At 35.0% G+C, this 20,051-nt stretch overlaps 1 protein-coding gene and 1 long non-coding RNA gene across 3 annotated transcripts in view; one reads left to right on the top strand and one right to left on the bottom strand.

The window, feature by feature from the left end:
• Positions 1–19,141, top strand: part of SNX4 (sorting nexin 4) — a 55,066-nt gene extending 35,925 nt beyond the window's left edge. For both annotated transcript variants that reach the window (XM_006078520.4, XM_006078521.4), the window contains exons 8-14: positions 4,666–4,727; positions 8,315–8,380; positions 11,580–11,669; positions 13,188–13,287; positions 14,995–15,140; positions 16,208–16,322; positions 17,984–19,141. In XM_006078520.4, coding sequence (XP_006078582.3) covers positions 4,666–4,727; positions 8,315–8,380; positions 11,580–11,669; positions 13,188–13,287; positions 14,995–15,140; positions 16,208–16,322; positions 17,984–18,031 — 627 coding nt within the window. In that variant the 3' untranslated portion in view covers positions 18,032–19,141. The remainder of the gene's footprint in view (positions 1–4,665; positions 4,728–8,314; positions 8,381–11,579; positions 11,670–13,187; positions 13,288–14,994; positions 15,141–16,207; positions 16,323–17,983) is intronic.
• LOC112585019 overlaps positions 11,599–20,051 on the bottom strand; it is a 17,382-nt gene continuing 8,929 nt past the window's right edge. The window contains exon 3 of the long non-coding RNA XR_003109305.2: positions 11,599–11,733. This is a non-coding gene — a long non-coding RNA (uncharacterized LOC112585019). The remainder of the gene's footprint in view (positions 11,734–20,051) is intronic.

Raw genomic sequence — 20,051 nt, 5'->3', positions numbered from 1 at the left:
GATAAATTGCTTCTTGAACTTAATTATAACCAACCAAGGGGAACTGGTTAGTAATGTATATATGACAAGAACTTTTAAAGAAAATGACCTTGTCAGCAAAGAGCTTGTAATACACAAGTAAGAGAATTCTGGGTATAGATATTTACCCTAGACTTTATGAAAACAGGCTTCAGAAACTTAATTGACGTGAAAGATTGCTTGAGCTCTTCAAAGACAGCACTTGATAAATAAGATAAATGCCAGTGAAAAATATGGAATAGCTAAAATCTTGATTTATACTAAAATTAGGAAAAAGGCTTTTTAGTCATTGACAGTAACATAAAAGTTAAAACTGGAAGGTTAGAACCCAACACTGATAGAATCCTGAAAACAACAGAGATCACCACAGGGAGGGCCTTTTTGTAACATTCAGTGTCAAGAGAAGAAGGCTTAGACACTGTTGGAGACATGATGACTTGTTAACAGATAAAAAGAAAATACAATTATTTGGCTATCTTTTCTGTTGAGGAAAATTCTTTTGAAAGTCTTGATAGAAAAGGCAAAAAATAAATGACTTACAGGTTAAAGAGTTAATATTTAAGGTATTAAAACAGAACCAGAAAGGGTGGGTAGTCTTAGATTGAGAGGAGCTGGAGTTAGCACTTTCTCTGCTGTTTACTAAGTTCTTCAGGCCAATCCAGAGACCTTTCAGAGTTTGTTTTCTTGGAGAGTATCTGCCTGGTACACAGTAGGTACTGCATAAATATTTGTTATATGAATGAGTGTGTTATTCATAGAGTTGTGATATTCGGATGAGATAATCCATGTTTCATAAACTAAAACAAAAGGAAAAAGTACTAATATCTAATATTTTGAACCGTGGTGTTGGAGAAGACTCTTGAGAGTCCTTTGGGTTGCAAGGAAATCAAACTAGTCCATCCTAAAGGAAATCAGTCCTGAATATTCATTGGAAGGACTGATGCTGAAGCTGAAACTCCAGTACTTTGGCCACCTGATGCGAAGAACTGACTAATTGGAAAAGGCCCTGATGCTGGGAAAGATTGAAGGCAGGAGGAGAAGGGGACGACAGAGGATGAAGATGGTTGGATGGCATCAACGACTCAATGGACATGAATTTAAGCAAGCTCCAGGAGTTGGTGATGGATAGGGAGTCCTGGCGTGCTGTACTCCATGGGGTTACAAAGAGTCAGACATGACTGAGGACTGAACTAAACTGAACTGATCTAATATTTATTATATTTACTGTTGTTACTGTTGTATATAAGCCAACTATGGCGTGTTATTTTTACCTAATTCTGACAGTGGCCCTTTGAATGTCGGTGCTGTGACTGTCCCCAATTTATAGATTAGGAAGCAAATCCCTTATTTTCTACAATCATATTTGCTGCCTTTCTAGGGGAAATCAAATTTAGAAGGGAAGGAGGATTGCTTGACCTTGCTAATACGCTAACTATGTAAATTGAAATTATTGAGCTACTATTTAACATTTAATTTGTAGTCATTTGTAGAGATAACATATCTAGTGTTTGTGAAATATTCGGTAATGGCAATGTAAAGTCTTACATACAACTCCTTTGGGAAAGATTTTAGCAGTACTGTCATGAGTCTTAAATCTCATGATTGTTGCCTCCTTAGGAGATAATTCAGAAGAGAAACTATGTGTCCAGATTTTAAAAATAAGATCATTTAATAGACTGTCATAAAACTTTAGGTCCTTTTTAACATTTTATCTGGTACTACTTCAGCATGGATAGGGAAGGCATTCTTAGCATAGTTCCAAATGATTTCAGAGCTGGAGAGGATGATACGATGAGTCTGTCAAGTTTCTTCTGTTGTCATTTTATTTGCTAGGTGTCAGTCCTTTGTTGTCAGTTGTTAAGATGATCAGTTTTCAAAAAGAAAGACTTGTCAACAGAATTGAAATTGAGTGGCAGTCTAGACTAAATCATTGGGTCTAGCCCCTTTTCCCTGGCACCACAATTCTTGATTACCAGTGACCATTGAATTAATCTGGTTTTGTTGCTGTTTAGTCCCTGTGTTGCATCCGACTCTTTTGTGACGCCATGGACTGTAGCCTACCAGGCTTCTCTGTCCATGGAATTTCCCAGGCAAGAATACTGGAATGGGTTGCCATTTCCTTCCCAGGGGGATCTTCCTGACCCAGGGATTGAACCCACATCCATCTCCTGCGTCTCCTGCATTGGCAGGTGGATTCTTTACCACTGAGCCATGGGTTTTAATAATTCATGATTTATTTCTTAGCCATTTTTATCTTTACTTTTCTGTAGAAATGCTCATTTTTGGTCTATAGTTTTTCTTTGCTTCATCTTTTTTCTCACTGTCTGATGATCTGGGTACTAGTCATCTTGTGTTTTACTTGGCTAGCACAATTTACTTCCATGAGTAGTTGATACCAGAAACATTACTGCTGGTTCAGTAACAACTGCTGAGTGGCTCTGTGTTGCCTCATTCTCTAGTAGAGTGGTTCCTTGTGTAGTTGCTCATCTTTCTGGCGTATGAGAACTCTTGCCTCTTTTTGTCATGCTCTGTGGACTAGAGTATTTTCCAGAGCTCTAATTATTATGATTGAAGCTCTTTTTGTATCAGCTGCATGGAGTGATAAAATTCAAAGAAAAAAAAAAAGCAAAACTTTTAAACACCTGGAATTCAAAGCTTTTTTCTTTGACGTTTATTTTGGATATGTATTTTGTATTTAAGTTGCTCTAGATTTATACTTATGTGGTTAACAAAGTCTTTCCCTCTCTTCCATGCTTAGTATTTTAGGTAGATGATGAAATGCTCAGCTTTCAGGAGGAGGTTTGATTTTTAAAAGTACAAGAATCTAGAAAAGTTAGTAGTCTAGAATGGCATTTTCCATTTTGTCATCTTTAGAATGCCAGTCCTATAATATGGTCCCTACTGCAAATCACCCTCTCTCAGTAGTCCTTATTCATATATAGTGTTAAAGTTCTAAAAAGTCAGGCAGAAAAAAAACACAACAACCTGTAAACTTTGAAATCTCATTGCCTCCAAAATTTATTTAACAATGGAACTCATTTAAACAACCAGTCAACACTCTGTAGGACTCCCAAAAAATAATTGGGAAATAATGTCCCAGAGTAATTAGTTTCGAGGTCTGCGGACAACTGTGAAAAGTTTGAAGCATAATAAAGACTGAACTTTGTACTGGAAGTGGAGTCTAGTACAGGAGTTGGCAAACTTTTTCTGAAGGCCAGATAGTAATTATTTTCACCTGCCCGGGTCGTATGGCCCTTGTTGAAGCTGTTCAACTCTGCTATGAAAACAGCCGTGTGTAGTGCTAGCGTGAGTGAGTATGACTGTTCTAGTAAGCCTTCACAGAAACCAGCTGCAGACTGGTAATGTGCTCCCCCTCATCTAGCAGGCATGTGTTTCTTCATAGCAGGTCAAGGAGAGATGGAAAGCACTTCCTGATCCTCTTATACCAGTTCCAAGTTTTACAATATGGTTTACTGACTTTTAAGCTGAAGTGTTGAACGGGTTAAGATTTATTGTATGGCTAATGCCTGTTTCCTCAAATTACTCATATTTGAGTAAGGAATTTGGCCACCTGATACGAAGAGCTGACTCATTTGAAAAGACCCTGATGCTGGGAAAGATTGAGGGCAGGAGGAGAAGGGGACGACAGAGGATGAGATGGTTGGATGGCATCACCGACTCAATGGACATGAATTTGGGTAAACTCCGGGAGTTGATGATGGACAGGGAGGCCTGGCGTACTGCGGTTCATGGGTCGCAAAGAGTCGAACATGGCCTGAGCGACTGAACTGAACTGAGTAAGAAATTAGAGGGGCAGTTCATCTTCAGGATTTTCATTGAGAAATTGAATACTAGAAATTTTTTTTTAAAGAGTTTTATGTGACATTGACTTCTGGTCTTCTATTTCATGTCCATAACACTTTGGAGAAAGGAGATTACCACATACAGTGTTTTTTGTCTTTTGCAAGATGTGTGTGAATGATGGGGCGGTATGTGTTTTAATCTCAGTGAGCTAAACTATAATTCTACTGTTATTAAATGGTTAGAAGGCATTAATTTGATAAAGTAGCGCAGGAAGTATATTGCATGTGTGCAGCGTTTATGTATAAAACTATCAATAATACAACTGAAAATGTTTATATTCTCTTCCCTGGTAGATCCCTCTTTGGGGACTTTTATCTTAAGGAAGTAATCTGAAATTTGGAAAAAGCTGTACTCTCAGAGAATGCTTATTTAATACTGAAAAAATTAGGGATAACTGAGTACCTGACAAGGAATGCGTATATAATTTATATACCACTAGGTGAAATTTTATGCATCTATTTTTTTTAACTGGTGTCTATTAAAAATAATATTAACCTGCTTGATAAAAATATTAGCACTCTTGGTATAGGAAATTTTAAAATGTTAATTAAAACATATATATATATATGAAAAAATTACATTAATATGATGACAACATTAGTTTTTCCCCCCCATGATGAGACTTTGGGAGATTTAAGCTCTTTTTTTTTTTTTTCCAAGTTGTAATAAGTAAACATGTATTTTTTAATGAAGATAAAATGTATTTTTAGTAATCTGTTTTTAACTTATAGACAGTGAACTGTTTATAACTAATAGCAATTTTTTTTTTAATATTTGTTCCAGAGAGTAGCAGATCGACTATATGGTGTATATAAAGTACATGGGAATTATGGGCGAGTTTTCAGGTAGGCATTATACAAACTTTTATAATAAACAACAACTAGCTCTAATCAGCTTTTTGTGTAAGAACTGTAATTCATGAATATATATGAGTCTGCAAAACAAAAGATAATTTTTAATTGTTATTTATTTATTTTCTGTGCTGGGCTGGTCTTCATTGTGAGGTATGTGCTTTCTAGTTGTGGCGCACAGGCTTGGTTGCCCTGCAGCATGTGGGGTCTTAGTTCCCTGACCAGGGATCCCACCCACGTTCTGTACGTTGAAAGGCAGATTCTTAACCACTGGACCACCAGGGAAGTCCCCAAAGCTTGTTTTTTAAATCCTGTCCAATAGTAGTAGTTTTCAGACTTTTCCTGCAAGCTCTTAATTCCCTGACCAGGGATCGAACCTATGCCCTCTGTAGTGGCGGAGTCTTAGCCACTGGACTGGAGTTTTAAGTCTTCAAACTTTTTATTGTAAAGCCTTTTTTTAAATAAAAAAATAGTAAAGGAGTCGAATATATTGAGCAGATAAAAGATAAACTCCTCTTAAGCAGTGAGCAGTGTCTTTCATTTTCTTGGCAGAATGCCCAAGGAGATTCCTTTTAAGTCACTGTCATATTGAATTGGTGGTTTTCTTTTGTTTCTTCCTTTGTTTTATTTTATAATTTCTAAGGCTTTCACAAGATTGGTTTTTCAGTCTTGGAGTAATATTAGTGTAAATTAGAATATTTACTTGTGTATGTAACTTGCATATATTGGTAATTTTTGAGCCTTTTCTTTTGTGAATTTTTGTTTGTTGATTATTTTAGTTGTGAAATTTTAGTAGTTATTATCCATATCTCCTTGTAAGAAGACTGTCCTTGCTAATGTTCTGTCCTTTTGATTGAAGTAGTCAAAAATAATTCATTTAACATATTTGAATAGATAAGATATTCATATAATACAAAATTCAATAGGAACAAAAGCTTGTATAGTGAAGTCTCTTTGCTCCTCCTGCCTGCCAACCACCCAGGTCTCCTCCTCTGAGGCAACTACTAGCAGTTTCTGAGTTACTTGTGTATCCTTCCAGTAAAATGTTTTGTAGCACTGTCAGTGTATAAGGTGAAAGTGAGGTCGCTCAGTGTGTCAGACTCTTTGCGACCCTGCCGACTGTAGCCTACCAGGCTCCTCCATCCATGGGATTCTCCAGGCAAGAGTACTGGAGTGGGGTGCCATTGCCTTCTCCAGGGGATCTTCCCAACCCAGGGATTGAATCTGAGTCTCCCGCATTGGAGGCAGACACTTCAACCTCTGAACCACCAGGGAAGCCCGTCAATGTATATTAACACACAAACAAATGCATTCTACTCACTCCCTCCCCCACCTTTTTTAAACATGTAAATGTTCACTTCTTTTATTTTGCTTTTTTTAACTTAAAAACTGCTATCCTAAATATATTGTTATCAGCAAATAACTGTATTGGGCTTTATTGAGCTGAAGCATCATAATTTATTTAACCAGTTTCTTGATAATTATTTCTAATCTGTTGCATTCAATGCTTTAATTAATGTTCATGTTCATGTCATTTCACACATGATTGAGTATATATGTAGGATATGGTGAATGGTGAAGATCGCTCAGTCGTGTCTGACTCTTTGTGACCCCATGGACTGTAGCCTACCAGGCTCCTCTGTCCATGGGATTTTCCAGGCAATAGTACTGGAGTGGATTGCCATTTCCTTCTCCAGGGAACTTCCCTACCCAGGGATTGAACCCGGGTCTCCCACATTGTAGACAGACACTTAACCGTCTGAGCCACCAGGAAAGTCCATAAAATTCTACAAATGTTGTTACTGCATCTAAGGATAATTGAGTTGGTAGATATTGCCAGATTTCCCTGTATGGAAGATATTCAACTCCCATCATCAAAATGTTAATATCTATTTCCCCAGACCCTCACCCAAACAATTTTTAGTGAACTTTCGTCTTTATCAGCCTGATGGTGAAAAATGCCTTCTCACTGTAGTTATAATTTGTATTACTCTAATTATGGATGAAGTTAAACTTTTTTCCTGATGATTAATAGCCTCTATTTTATTTTTTTAATTTTATAAACTGTATGTATCTTTGGCCATTTTTTCCTACTGGGCTGGTAGTCTGGTTTCTTAATTGATTTGCAGGAGTTGTTTTATCTTTTAGGAACATTAGACGTTTGTGAGATGGATTGCAACTTTTCCCCCACTTTGTTATATGTCTCTTGACTTTTCTTATGTGGCTTTGAATATACAAAAATATTCAATCTATTAAATTCAGTTGACATGCAAGTGATTAGTTTTTGAATAATAAAGCATATATTTTTCATTTCTTCTATATTTTTGTGGTTCTGGAAATTTTTGATTCATCTGAAATTTATTTGAATATTAGTGTTCAGACGTAGCACAGCCAAAAAAAAAAAGAATCATTTTGTAAACAGCCAGCACTAAAAAAAGATTAACTGTTGCTATTACTATTTTGAGAATACACATGAGTAAAAATTATCAGAAGGAGATATGTTTATTTATGTTTGTTTTCCTTCCTTGACAATTTTAAAAACCATGTGAGGGTTTTCCCTTCTAGTATTATAAGCATATAATCTTGATATTTCAAGAACAGTTTATAAAGACCACAGATTAACAGAATCATAGTATTTTAATTTTTCTTTTTATGATATTTTGCAGTTGAAGGTGTTTATTATACATTCTTTACATAGCAGAAAAATTGGAAACAATCTTGAATGGTTCAGAAAATGGTTAAAAAAATTAAGAGTTGCCACTGAAACAATGCTGAGAACAAATTATTTTAATAATGTGGGGAAATACTGTTAACAAGAAAAAACATGGTACAAAGGTGCATATACTACATGATCTCCGCCATATTAAAATAAGTAAAAATAACTGGAAGAAAATATATCAAATTATGTCATCTCTTAGTATTTAAGATTATAGATCTATTCCCCCCTTTATTATAATGTATACATCTTCCATAAAAAGGAATTTTTATTTCAGGAATTTCCCTGAAATGGTAATAACAAAATGATCTGTAGTTCCAGTAGACTTTGTTGTGCAACTTTAGTGCAAGTTACTGAAGTTTTACGGTACACCCAATATTTCTGTACAATTGTCTATTTCTGTTACCTATTAAGATAGTGATATGTAATCATGTGTGGTTATCACAGTCATTCATGTAGAGTTTAAAAATATACGTGCCTCAGCTCTATCCTAGAAATTCTGATTAAGTCATTCAAGAGCAGGACAAGCATTCATAGTTTCTGAAAGCTCCGCGGTTGATTTAAATAGGCTCTGTAGCTGAGAAAGCTATCTATAAGAAGAAACTGTTCTGTATGATACTAACTTTGTACTTAACAGCAGATATGAACTTTTGAATTAGCATTTTTAAAGCCTTCACTTGCATTTAGTTGTTAAACTTCAGGGGAAAGGAGCATATTTGAGTCACAGAAAATAAATCATCAAGAAAAAAATAAAATAGATATCATACTGTTGAAAAGCTAACTAGGAAAAAAATGTAAAAGATTCTGTTTAATAATATTTCATATCTAATTCATGATGGTTTTGGTTTTATCTCTTTCTTCATAGTGAGTGGAGTGCCATAGAAAAAGAAATGGGTGATGGACTGCAGAGTGCTGGTCATCATATGGATGTGTAAGTACCCAGAGAATTTAAGGTAGAACTGGAGGTGACATTTAGTGTGAAAGTGTTAGTGATTCTTCTGTTTTTAAAAAGTTTGCTGGCATTTGTATTGTGCTCTCTGTATACCAATTTGACTTGAAGAAGTTAATCTCAGGAATGCAAGATTAACATTCAAAAATCTTTCAGTTCAGTTCACATATTACCAGAACAGAGAAGAAAATCCAGATGTTCATTTCAGTGTATATCGAAAGCATTTTACCATCTATTCACAATAAAAATTTTCATCAAACTAGGAATGTAAAGAATTTCCTCAATGTAAAACATACACCTAATACTGTACTTAATAGTGAAATATTAATGTTTTCTCCTAAAATCAGGAATAAGGCAGGACTGTTTGCTCCACCACTACTGGTAGAAGTGGTAGTAGAGGTCCTGGTCAGCGCAGTAAGGCAAGATCAAATAAATGGCACATGTCTTAGAAAGGAAGAAGGAAAACTGTCCTGTCTTTATTGGCAGTTAACAGGATTTTTCTGTAGAAAATAAAGAATCAGCCAAAAATACTATAGAACTAACAACTGAGTTTAATGAGAATGCATGATACATAATGAATATATAAAAAAACCATTTTTTCATACTAGTAAAATTAGAAAATAAAAGCTTAAAAATGCTGTTTATAATAGTGTGAAAGACCTCTACACTGAAAACTTTATATATAAACATTGCTAAGAGAAACTAAGTACCTAAATAAAAGGTGAGATTAAACCATGTTCATAGATTGGAAGACTCAGTAGTGTTAATATGAGCATTCTTCCTAAATGACAGTCCCAATCAAACCTCCAGAGATTTTTAATAGAAATTGATAAGCTGATTCAAAAATGTATATAGAAATTCAAAGAACATGAAGTAGTCAGAACAATCTTGAAAAAAAGGACAAAGTTGAACATATTACCTGATTTCAAGACTTACTATAGAGCTACAGTTATCAGGAGATATTGAGATAAATAGATCCATGGAATAGGATAGAATTCAGAAATAGATGCACATTTACATAGCTCATTTCAAGAAATGGTTCTAGAGTAACTGGATATCTTCATGGGAAAAAAACTCCTGAACCTTGAGGTCTTCCCTTTTGGCTCAGTAGTAGAGAATCCTCCTGACAGTGTAGGAGCCACAGGTTCAATCCCTGCTCCTGGAAGAGCCCACGTGCCACATGGCAGCTGAGCCCCTGTGCCACAACTATTGAGCCTGTGCTCTAGAGCCCAGGAGCGACAACTTCTTAGCTGACGTACTGCAGCTCCCAAAGTGTGCATTCCCTAGAGCCCAGCATATGCTCTGCAACAAGAGAGGCCACTGCAACGGGAAGCCCATGCACTGCCGCTAGAGAGTAGCCCCTGCTCTCTGCAACTAGAGAGAAGCCCATGCAGCAACAAAGACCCAGCATAGAAAGGAAGATGGAAACTGTCTTTATTTGCAGTTAACAGGATTTTTTCTGTATAAATTGTATTTTTTCTGTGGAAAATAAGTAATTTTTTAAAAAAGTGAATCATTAAAAAAAAAGGAACCTTGAGCCATATCTCACATCGTACATAAAAGCTAATTCAGTTTGGATGACATACATCAATATAAAACCTTAAACTATAGCTTTTAGTAGGAAATAGAATATTTTAGCAGCCTTCGAGTAAGCAAAAGATTTTTTTTAAAGGACATGAAAGGAAAAAAAATCTTTTAAAAATGGTAAATTGTTCTTCAAAATTAGAAATTTTGGGATCTCCCTGGTGGTCCAGCAGTAAAGACGCCATGCTTCCAGTGCAGGGAGCACTGGTTTGAGCCCTGGGTAGGGAACTACTACCTAACATGCTGTGCCAAAAAACAAAAAAAATTTAAAAATTCAGCTTATCAAAAGATTTCCTTTGTAAGTGGAAGGAATGTAGGAGTACTGAGTCAGTTGGGGAAGATAAGTTCTGGAGATGGTTGGTGATAATGGTTGCACAACACCATGAAAGTATTCGAAGCCACTGAACAGTATACACCAATAAATTGTTAAAAAGGTGAATTTTACGTTATGTTTTACCACACACGAAAAAACACACCCCATTAAGATGGTGAAGAGGCAAGCCACAGACCGGGAGTAAACATTTCCAACCAAAATACATAAAGAGCTCCTACAACTGACCAATAAAAAGACAAAAATATTTACTTTATTTAAATATCATTTTTCTTTGGATTATTTAAACTGACCAGCTGCTTTTCAACTATTTTGTTGTCTTCATGCATTCTGTTGACAGGACAGTCTCAGTATTTGCAGGAATTTGGGATTATCCCTTCACTTGGTTTATGTAAATGTTAAATAAAATTAGTTTTAGTACTAATACCTAAAACATCTTTACCACTTACCCCTTTCTCCACACTGTGTTTCCAGTCTTCAACCCACCAGCCACTTACCTTTTTTGTTTTCTTAACATTAACTTTTCCAGAATTGTAGGTTTATGAACTATAGAGTTTTTCCTACTCTTAACAATGATTCTCAAGCCATTTTTCAGTCACATAGGACAAAGTCCACACTCTCACAAATGTAAATTTATATTTACAGAATACATATTTTGCCTACTTTCATAAATACTATAAGCACATCGCTTTTCAGTGAGGATTAACTTAGATTTTTTGTTTATTTTTTAATTCAGTAAACTTGTTTACTTAACTACATGAAGCAGGCTTGGAGGCATAAAGTATATTTTTATACTTTGTATAGTTGATTTGCAATACTATGTTAGTTTCAGGTATATAGCAAAGTGATTCAGTTATATATTTATTTCTTTCAAATTTTCCATTATAGGTTATTACAAGATATTAAATATAGTGCCCTGTGCTATACTAGGGCACTGTGCTATATTTAACAAAAGATACTACAGTGCTTATTAAGCTACCTTAAGAAGGACCATTTTTTTGTTTGTTTTTTTATATCCAAGACCTTGCTAAACACATTTTGGTAAAATTCAGTAGAATTGTCATGGTAATTAAGGATTGCTCTTTGGGGGAGGGATAAATTAGGAGTGTGGGATTAACAGACACAAACTTATTCTCATTTTCTGTATTTGGTCGGTCATTCATGGGTAGCAAGTGGTCAGTGGACCACGCTTTGAATAGCCCTTCTTTAGAATATTAATATTTTGTGTCTTGATAAAAGTTACTATATACGTAATTTTTTAAACAGGTATGCATCTTCTATTGATGATATTTTGGAAGATGAAGAACATTATGCAGATCAGTTAAAGGAGTATCTTTTTTATGCAGAAGCATTGCGGTAAGTATAATACATGTTCCAGATGCAGTCCTATGGCTGGTCAACATTCTCTTCATCTGTTACTCTAAAATAAAGAGAATAAGATGATTTTTAAATGAATTCCTTCCCCTAGATATTGAATGAGATCTCACTGTATTCCTATCTGTTGCAGAGTGCTAGACATAGGAATTTAAGATGACCCTGATCCCTGGTGGCTCAGATGGTAAAGAGTTTGCCTGCAATGCAGGAGACCTGGGTTTGATCTCTGGGTTGGAAAGATACCCTGGAGAAGGAAATGGCAACCTACCAGTATTCTTCCCTGGAGAATCCCATGGACAGAGGAGCCTGGAGGGCTACAGTCCATGGGGTCACAAAGAGCCGGACATGACTAAGCGACTAACACTTTCACTATATTTGAAACATTATATTGATAGAACCTTTTAGTCTCTGGCTTCAGGTCTGTCTGTGTGTTGTATCTGCTTTTTCCAGCTTGGAGATTGGAAGCAGAGTACACACTGAGTGTGTGTTATTATGATCTGTCATTCCATTGTATATTACCTTTAAATTCTGATTTTCCATACCTGCATATTTTATCTCCTTAGCAAGATTGTAAAATTTCTTAATGTCAGGACTTTGTCTTCTGTTTTTATGATATCTCCTACAGGGCCAAGCAGAATTCTCTGGGAGATATTCCAGTTTAGAAAAATGAATCATTTTCCTGTCACTTTTAAAATCAGTATAAGAATTCTGTTAATAAAACAGAAGAGCAGTATTCCTTTGGCTGTTCAGTAGCTGGGATGAAAACATCACATTGTTAGCATTTTTCCTTCTAGAGCTTTGAGTAGTAGAGGTCACACCAAGCTTTTTCAAGTAACTTACCAAAGGAAGGTTGCTCAACACAATGAACTCTTTGCAACTCTTAAAGATGATAGAAAAGATGAATGTATATTGATAAAGAAACGTGTCTTTGGTATATAGTTCAGAAATGCCTAGCTAAAATCTAGAACAATATATACCATCTATTAATATGAATTGTGTCTGGATTGTAGAACTATGGAGAAGAAAGTGTTTTTAAAACTTATTTAGTACATTCCTGTATTAGAATCTTTTTTTTTTAGTAAGCATGGATTACTTTTATAATAATAAAAACTAATAGACATTTCTAAATAGAAAACTTTGAGATAATCTTTTTAAATAATACTCAGTTGTTATGTGAGATTATAGCATTAATTCCAGTGCTGTACAAAAAAAGCTTTTTTAAAAAATGTATGTGATAACGGTATGTTTATTGAAGAAAATTTTGCAAGTATCTGGAAAACAACCTTTTTTGATTTACAATATAAAGTATTTATGCTTAGGTTCTGCTAGATTAAATTTTTAATATTGGGGTACTACATTTTAAGCTTAAAATTTCTAGATATAAAAGTTCTGACCATAGTAAGACATGAATGCCTCCACTATACCCGCTGGGGAAAAATTTAACATGTTAATAATTAGAGAGGCCACAAAAATTAAATGGCAGCACTTTTTTTCTCCTAGGGCTGTGTGCAGGAAACATGAACTTATGCAGTATGACTTGGAGATGGCTGCTCAGGACCTAGCATCCAAGAAGCAGCAGTGTGAGGAACTGGCAACTGGGGTGAGCTGTTTTCTGTTTGGGTCTTTGGTATTATAACGAACCTTAAGTGAAATGGGCTGCAGGATGCCTGTAGCTTTTAAAGGGGAGTAATTTGTGGACAACTGTATAATTCTTTTGGTTGTGATCTTGAAATAAAAAGATATAAGCCACTAGGGGCTTCCCTGATGGTCCAGTGGTTAAGACTATGTGCTTTCATTGCAGGGAGCACAAGTTCAATCCCTGATCAGGGAACTAAGGTCCCACATGCTGCATGGTGGTGGCCAAAAATTAAATTAAAAAAAATTAAGTCTTAAAAAAAAGTAAGCCATTAAAACATATATAGTGTTATAAGAAATTTTGCCAAATTGCACTGTATAATAAGAACCATCTCTTTTCTGATTAAGTGAAAAAAAACATTATTCTTTGGGATTGAAATAATGACCTTTGCAAGGTTTAATTTTATCACTTACATTATAGAAATCCTAGTTAACTTGAAAAACTGCCCTGTTAGAATCATTGCTTCTCTCCTAACAGAGAGCTTTTTGTGTACTTTATTCTTGAATCCTTACAGTGAGTACTTGTGAACAAAATTTTGTATCTTACTGTATTAGACTTAGATCATTTTTATAATCAGCTTTCTACTGTTCAGCTGTTTCATTGGAATAAATTAGCCGTCGTGGTGAGGGCACACAATCTGGAAGTAATGAGGCAGTGACAGTGCCACTGTTTGTAAGGCATCTCATAGTTAACAAGTCCTGTACTTTTAAAAGTGCTTGTGGGTTACCCACATAAAGATACGTGGGGAAAGACCTTTGACCATGAAGCAGGTATGCACTGGCTTGATTTATTTTTAAAATCCAGGGGAAATTTCCAGTTCATTTTCAGGGAGCCTGGTCCTCTACTCCTGCATGTGCAGGGAAAAGCATTTCCTTCAGTAAACTGCAGAGAGTGAGGAGATGGTGAAGTTTGAGGCTTGGGTGTAGGCATTCTGTTTTATTAATGGATAACCAAGAGTTAGTGTGAGTTATGCAGATTTTAAATGGTTTTTTCAGTTTGGTTTATTTTCATTGTTGCTTGTTGAATTTTATCCATTTTTTATGATCACAGAGTAATTGAAAAAATATGACTGCTGACATAAGTAACTTGCCTAGTATTTCACCTGGAAGTTTTCCATATGATGAAGAAGCTCAGTAAAAATTTTTCCTTTTTTGATTCTTCAGCATCTTCTAGTATTATAAGCCTTAATAGTAGCCCCCTGGTTGTATGGTTTGTGGTCTTCTGTCTGAGTTAGGGGGAAATGGCTATTTCCTCTTTAAAAAAAAAATTGTGATAAAATATACAGAACATAGCATTTATTATTTTAACCATTTTTCAAGTTCAGTAGTAGTAAGTTCATTCACCTTGTTGTGCAGCCAACCTGCAGAGCTCTTCATCTTGCAAAATTGAAACTCTATACTTATTAAATATCAACTATTAATTTCCCTCTTTACCTAGCCCTTGGCAGTCACCATTCCACTTTCTGTCTCTGTAAGTTACACTATGGATATTTCATGTAAGAAGACTTGTACCGTATTTGTCTTTTTGTGACTGGCTTATTTTACTTAGCGCAGTGTCCTCAAGGTTCATCCATATTGTATCGTGTGTCAGAATTTTCTTCCTTTTTAAGACTGAAAAATATTCAATGTACAGATGTTATTTATCCATTCATCTGTTTCTGTTTCATCTTAGACTGTGAGAACATTTTCTTTGAAGGGAATGACTACCAAGCTCTTCGGTCAAGAAACTCCAGAGCAGAGAGAAGCCAGAATAAAGATGCTGGAAGAACAAATAAAGGAAGGAGAACAACAACTTAAGTCTAAAAATCTGGAAGGCAGGTAAAAATGCTGGGATGTTTAACATGGCTAGACTTGTAGGCTCTGTGGCAGGTGGCTTATAACCATTCCTAGCTTCATCAGTGTCCCTGGATGTAGCCTCATCTTCTAAAATACAGTGATTGAATATTCCTAAGAAACTTGAGTAATCAAAAATCATGTTACATAGAAGCAGTTGTGTTAGTATTGGGGAAAGAGGAAGAAGGAAGTGTTTAAACGTCATAATATTATTTTCTTGTACTTTACATGATTTCTATCCTTTGCATATTTCCTCTACTCTTTTCTGTCAGTTAAAAGCCTGATCATTCTGCAATGCCCAGCTCTTGAACTGCTTCCTTTGTTAAGCCTTCTCACAGGCTGTCACAGCACTTGGTTCATACCCTTCTCCCGTGGCAGTTTGTACAGTGTGACTGTCTCTGGCTATACGAACCCTTCAAAGTCAGTGATTGTGTCTTCATCTTTGTGTCCCAGCACCTTGCATATGGCTTAGAATATAATTATTCCATAAATATTTTTAGAAATTCAGTTCTCAGAGATCTGCCATTGACTTTTGGGCCCATTTTTCATGTTGTTTTTGTCTGATAGTTGTTGAGTAGGTCAAGGCAGACCAAGAGTTTCACTGATTTGGAGGTGGTTTTGTTAATTTTTGAAACTGCTGGTGTCAAGTAAGTCAAAGTAAACCAAAGACAGAGTTAAAAAGACAAATGGCTCTCAGAATTTTTAAAACTTTGTCATTTAAAGAAAATACATGATAAATGTAATACGTAATCCATCTTGTTGAAAAGACTGGATGTTTTGCAGTGACTCCAGGCAGGTAAGTTCTTGTGGCATCTGTTGGCTTATAAGTTGGTTCAAGGAGCCATTTACATCTTTTTTATAGGAATAATTTGAAGCTGGAATTTGTGGTAAAATAGACTATTAAAATATAGAAGAGTGTATGACTGACTGCTTTTTCTCTCACTTTATAGACAAAAACCCAACTCAGATGAGAAGTATTTATTTGAATTAATAATATGTAGTTTACTTAATTTAAATACGAATAATAATGATGACTGTACCCTTTATTTAAGAGAGTTTGTCAGAAATGCTTGGGCTGATATTGAACGCTTCAAAGAACAAAAGAACCACGATTTAAAGGAGGCCCTCATAAGCTACGCAGTCATGCAGATCAGTATGTGCAAAAAGGTAGGTTTTGGTTTCAGTGAAGGTACCAGTATATTCAGAAGTGCTGGCAAATTTCTTTAAAATCAGTTTCTTATTTGAAACAAAGTATATATCATTTTCATTTTTAAAGTCCATTCTTTGCCAGAATGTTTCCCAGTTTCTCTACTTAATTTTGAAAGAAATGTCATAATCAAAATCTTAATTACCAAGTCTCCACTCATCTGAAGTTTCAAATTTGTATGCCCCATTTATTACTTGCATTTGAAAATATGTACTAAAAGCATTATATGGTTATGTGATATTCTTGAACAGGGCAGTAAAATACCATTCCTAATAGCAATACATACTTTCATTGGAAAATGGTCTAAATGTTAGGGCTTGGATAAAGTAGTAGCTAATGGAGTATTCATTGTTATAAAAGACAAGATAGATCTCACATGCACTGTCTTAATAAGATGGATCTCACATGCACTGTCCTAATAAGATATCCTAATAGGACGGCAGATGAGAAAACAAGTTACACACTAGTGCGTGTAATGCAATCCTGTTTTTGTGAGGAAGAGGAAAGTGTGTATTTTTTAAATGATTGTATGTATACAAATGAGTTTGAAAAGATACACATGAAAATGTGTATTAATAAACATGTTAATGATACCTATCATATAAGGTATGAACACTGAAGCTTATTCTGGTTAAAATAAGTATTTTGGCAGTGATGGAAATTTTTCTAAAACGATGTTGTAAGAACAACATGTATGACATTCCTTAACCTCATTTTCATAGCTCCAGTGCTGCCTGTGTGGTTACCAGTCAGTACTGGTGCTTTACCTTTCTCTAGTGCTTCTCACTTTATTGAGCGATTCAGCATGTTTTATCTCAGTAAATCATTTAGTAAGGCAATCTGGGACATTTTAAAGGATTGTGCGGTTTTGTTTTGTTTTTCTTTTTGTGTTCCATCAGGGAGGAAAAAAAGCTAAAAAGATTGATTTTTTTCCTATTGTTCAAAGCCTCAGTAAATATTGATAAACTTCAATGTATAAGTATTAAAATATTCTTCATAAATTAGAAGTTATTGGAGAATATATATATATAAACAAAAGATATATATGTATATATCTAGTTTGTTGAAAACATACCTTCTACCACTTTCTAGATTTTACTGTTACATTTTTTACAAACATGCGTTTTTGTTTAAGCCTATTAGGTATATAATAACATGTTAGTTTTTGCTAAATAGCCTGCTGTAACCATTGAGAGGGAGTTTATAGCTTTTTATCAAAATATTGGTTATTAGGTTAATTAATAGTTCATTAAATTATATTTAATTGTTAGACTAATCAAGTTTTTCATTTCAGATATTGCAAAACTTGTTTGTTTTATAAGTAGAAATGATATGAGTATATGATAGGAGTAAATGAGTCTTTCAAAAAGAAGTAGGAATTCTGTCTCTTTTTTGAAGATAGGCTCATACAATGATTCTATTACTTTTTTCAGAAGTATTTCACTTTGACTTATATTAGCCATTGCCAGAAAAAGTATTCTGTTTGTTGGACTTATTGATTATTCCAAAAGGTGAAATCTAACATACCAGTAAGCCAAGTACTTGGGCTTTCAAAATCCTTCCAAAATTACATTTTAAGGTTTTGGGGGCTTTTTTTTTTTCCATTTGTTTGTTTTAAAAGGGAATTCAAGTTTGGACCAATGCTAAGGAATGCTTTAGCAAGATGTAATCCTGTGAAATGAATTTCTCTTCAATCAAAGTAGCCCAAAACAGAAGCACAAGTAAATAAAAAGATTTGTTACCCTGCATACACAAAAATATATATAGTAAGTTGAGTTAAGTTTGACTTTCCTTAATTTGATTATATTAATAGTTATATTAATGTAGCACAAAAGGATGTATTTTAATGAAGATTAGATATTATAATTTGAGGTTTTGGGGACTGGTGCTGATCATAAAATGTTAATTAGATAAAATATACCAACAGATTGTTGCTTCTGAACCAGTGTCTGAGTATCAAGATGTTAGATCATTTCTAGAAGTTCATTTCAGTGCCCACTGTTTCATATTTGCTTACATAGGGAGTCTTTCCCTAAGACTGAATTCTTATCTTTATGTGGTAAGGCCCACTAATCTATCAGAGAGGGTTAATTTTTCTTGCCTTACAGTTGAGCTGTTTGGTTTGACAAAGCTCAGCTGAAATTTAGTGTGAAATCTAAGAATTTCTCCTACGTTCATTAATGCCCATGAACATGAATACACTAGACAATGCCTTCAGTGTATGTTTTACCAGAATTTTGATCTGGTCAAAAATTTTATACTGCCAACAAAGAAGACTCAACTTCTCAGTGGAATACATTGTTATAATCTAGGAATTGCTATACAGAAAGTTTTGAGTATGTTACATATACAAGCATTAAATTCTTAAATAATTCTTAACCTCAGTGATGAGCCTAAATTTACTCTGCTTGGCTCTCTATACATGGCATTTCAGGGTACAAGATGTAGCATTTCAATGTATAAGATATATGTAGTGAACATATGTATTAGTATCTTCATTATTATCATCCTTTTTTATTGCTTGGCTGTAATTTTTATAAAGATAAATTATATTGCTTTGTGTATGTGTTTTTGTGGTATATGTTCAGAAGCCAAGCACCCTTGGAATTTGCTAGCTTTGCAGAACTCTACATGTGTACACATTATTACTAATTATGTAAAAAAATTTTTTCAGTACTGTTCAACATTTGACTTTTTTACATGTTTGAAATGTTGCTGAATTTTTGTGCTGTTTGCCAGACTTATACAGTAAATAAATGAAGTACTGTGTTGATTTTCATATGATTTTTGTTATTTAACAAAGTGGTCTATATCTATTAGTATCTGATGCCCTGTGGAAAAATAATATATGCCATACTATGTTTTGAAGAATTTCAGTTCAGCTCAGTCATGTCCGACTCTTTGTGACTCCATGAATCACAGCACACCAGGCCTCCCTGTTCATCACCAACTCACAGAGTTCACTCAAACTCAGGTCCATCGAGTCAGTGATGCCATCCAGCCATCTCATCCTCTGTCGTCCCCTTCTCCTCCTGCCCCCAATCCCTCCCAGCATCAGAGTCTTTTCCAACGAGTCAACTCTTTAATTGTATACATTTGTCTTATGCCAAAATGTTGGATTTCTTAAAAATAAGATGCTGAAATGATATATGATTTCTAAATTTTTACCTTTTTTTAAAAAAAGATAAAATTGTTAGAAGCAAAAGTCATCTTGATAGGTACACTTTTCATCCCACTGAAGTGTATCCTCTCTTGGCTCATGAAATAAAATAGCTTTCCATTTGGCCTTTAAAATCAAAAGCCTTTTCTTCCAACCTAACCTTATGCTAAAAAAAAAATGTATTAGAGGACTTCCCTGGTGGTACAGTGGATAAGAATCTGCCTGCCAGTGCAGGGGACACAGGTTCGATCCTTGGTCCGGGAAGATTCCACATACCTTGGAGCATCTAATCCATGAGCTACAACTGCTGAGCCTGCACGATCTAGAGCCTGTGAGCCACCACTAATGAGCTCCTGTGCAGCAGCTACTAGAGCCCATGCTCCACAACAAGAGAAGCCACTGCAATGAGAAGCCTGCTCACTGCAACAGGAACAATTCCAAGCAACACCGAAGACCCAGCACAACCAAAAAAAAAAGTATTAGATTTTTTTTCTACTACCTGACCTAATTTGAGAAGGTCACTGATACC

Source organism: Bubalus bubalis, chromosome 1, assembly GCF_019923935.1.
Source record: "Bubalus bubalis isolate 160015118507 breed Murrah chromosome 1, NDDB_SH_1, whole genome shotgun sequence".
Lineage (NCBI taxonomy): Eukaryota > Metazoa > Chordata > Mammalia > Artiodactyla > Bovidae > Bubalus > Bubalus bubalis.
This window is presented reverse-complemented; position numbering and strand designations above follow the sequence as displayed.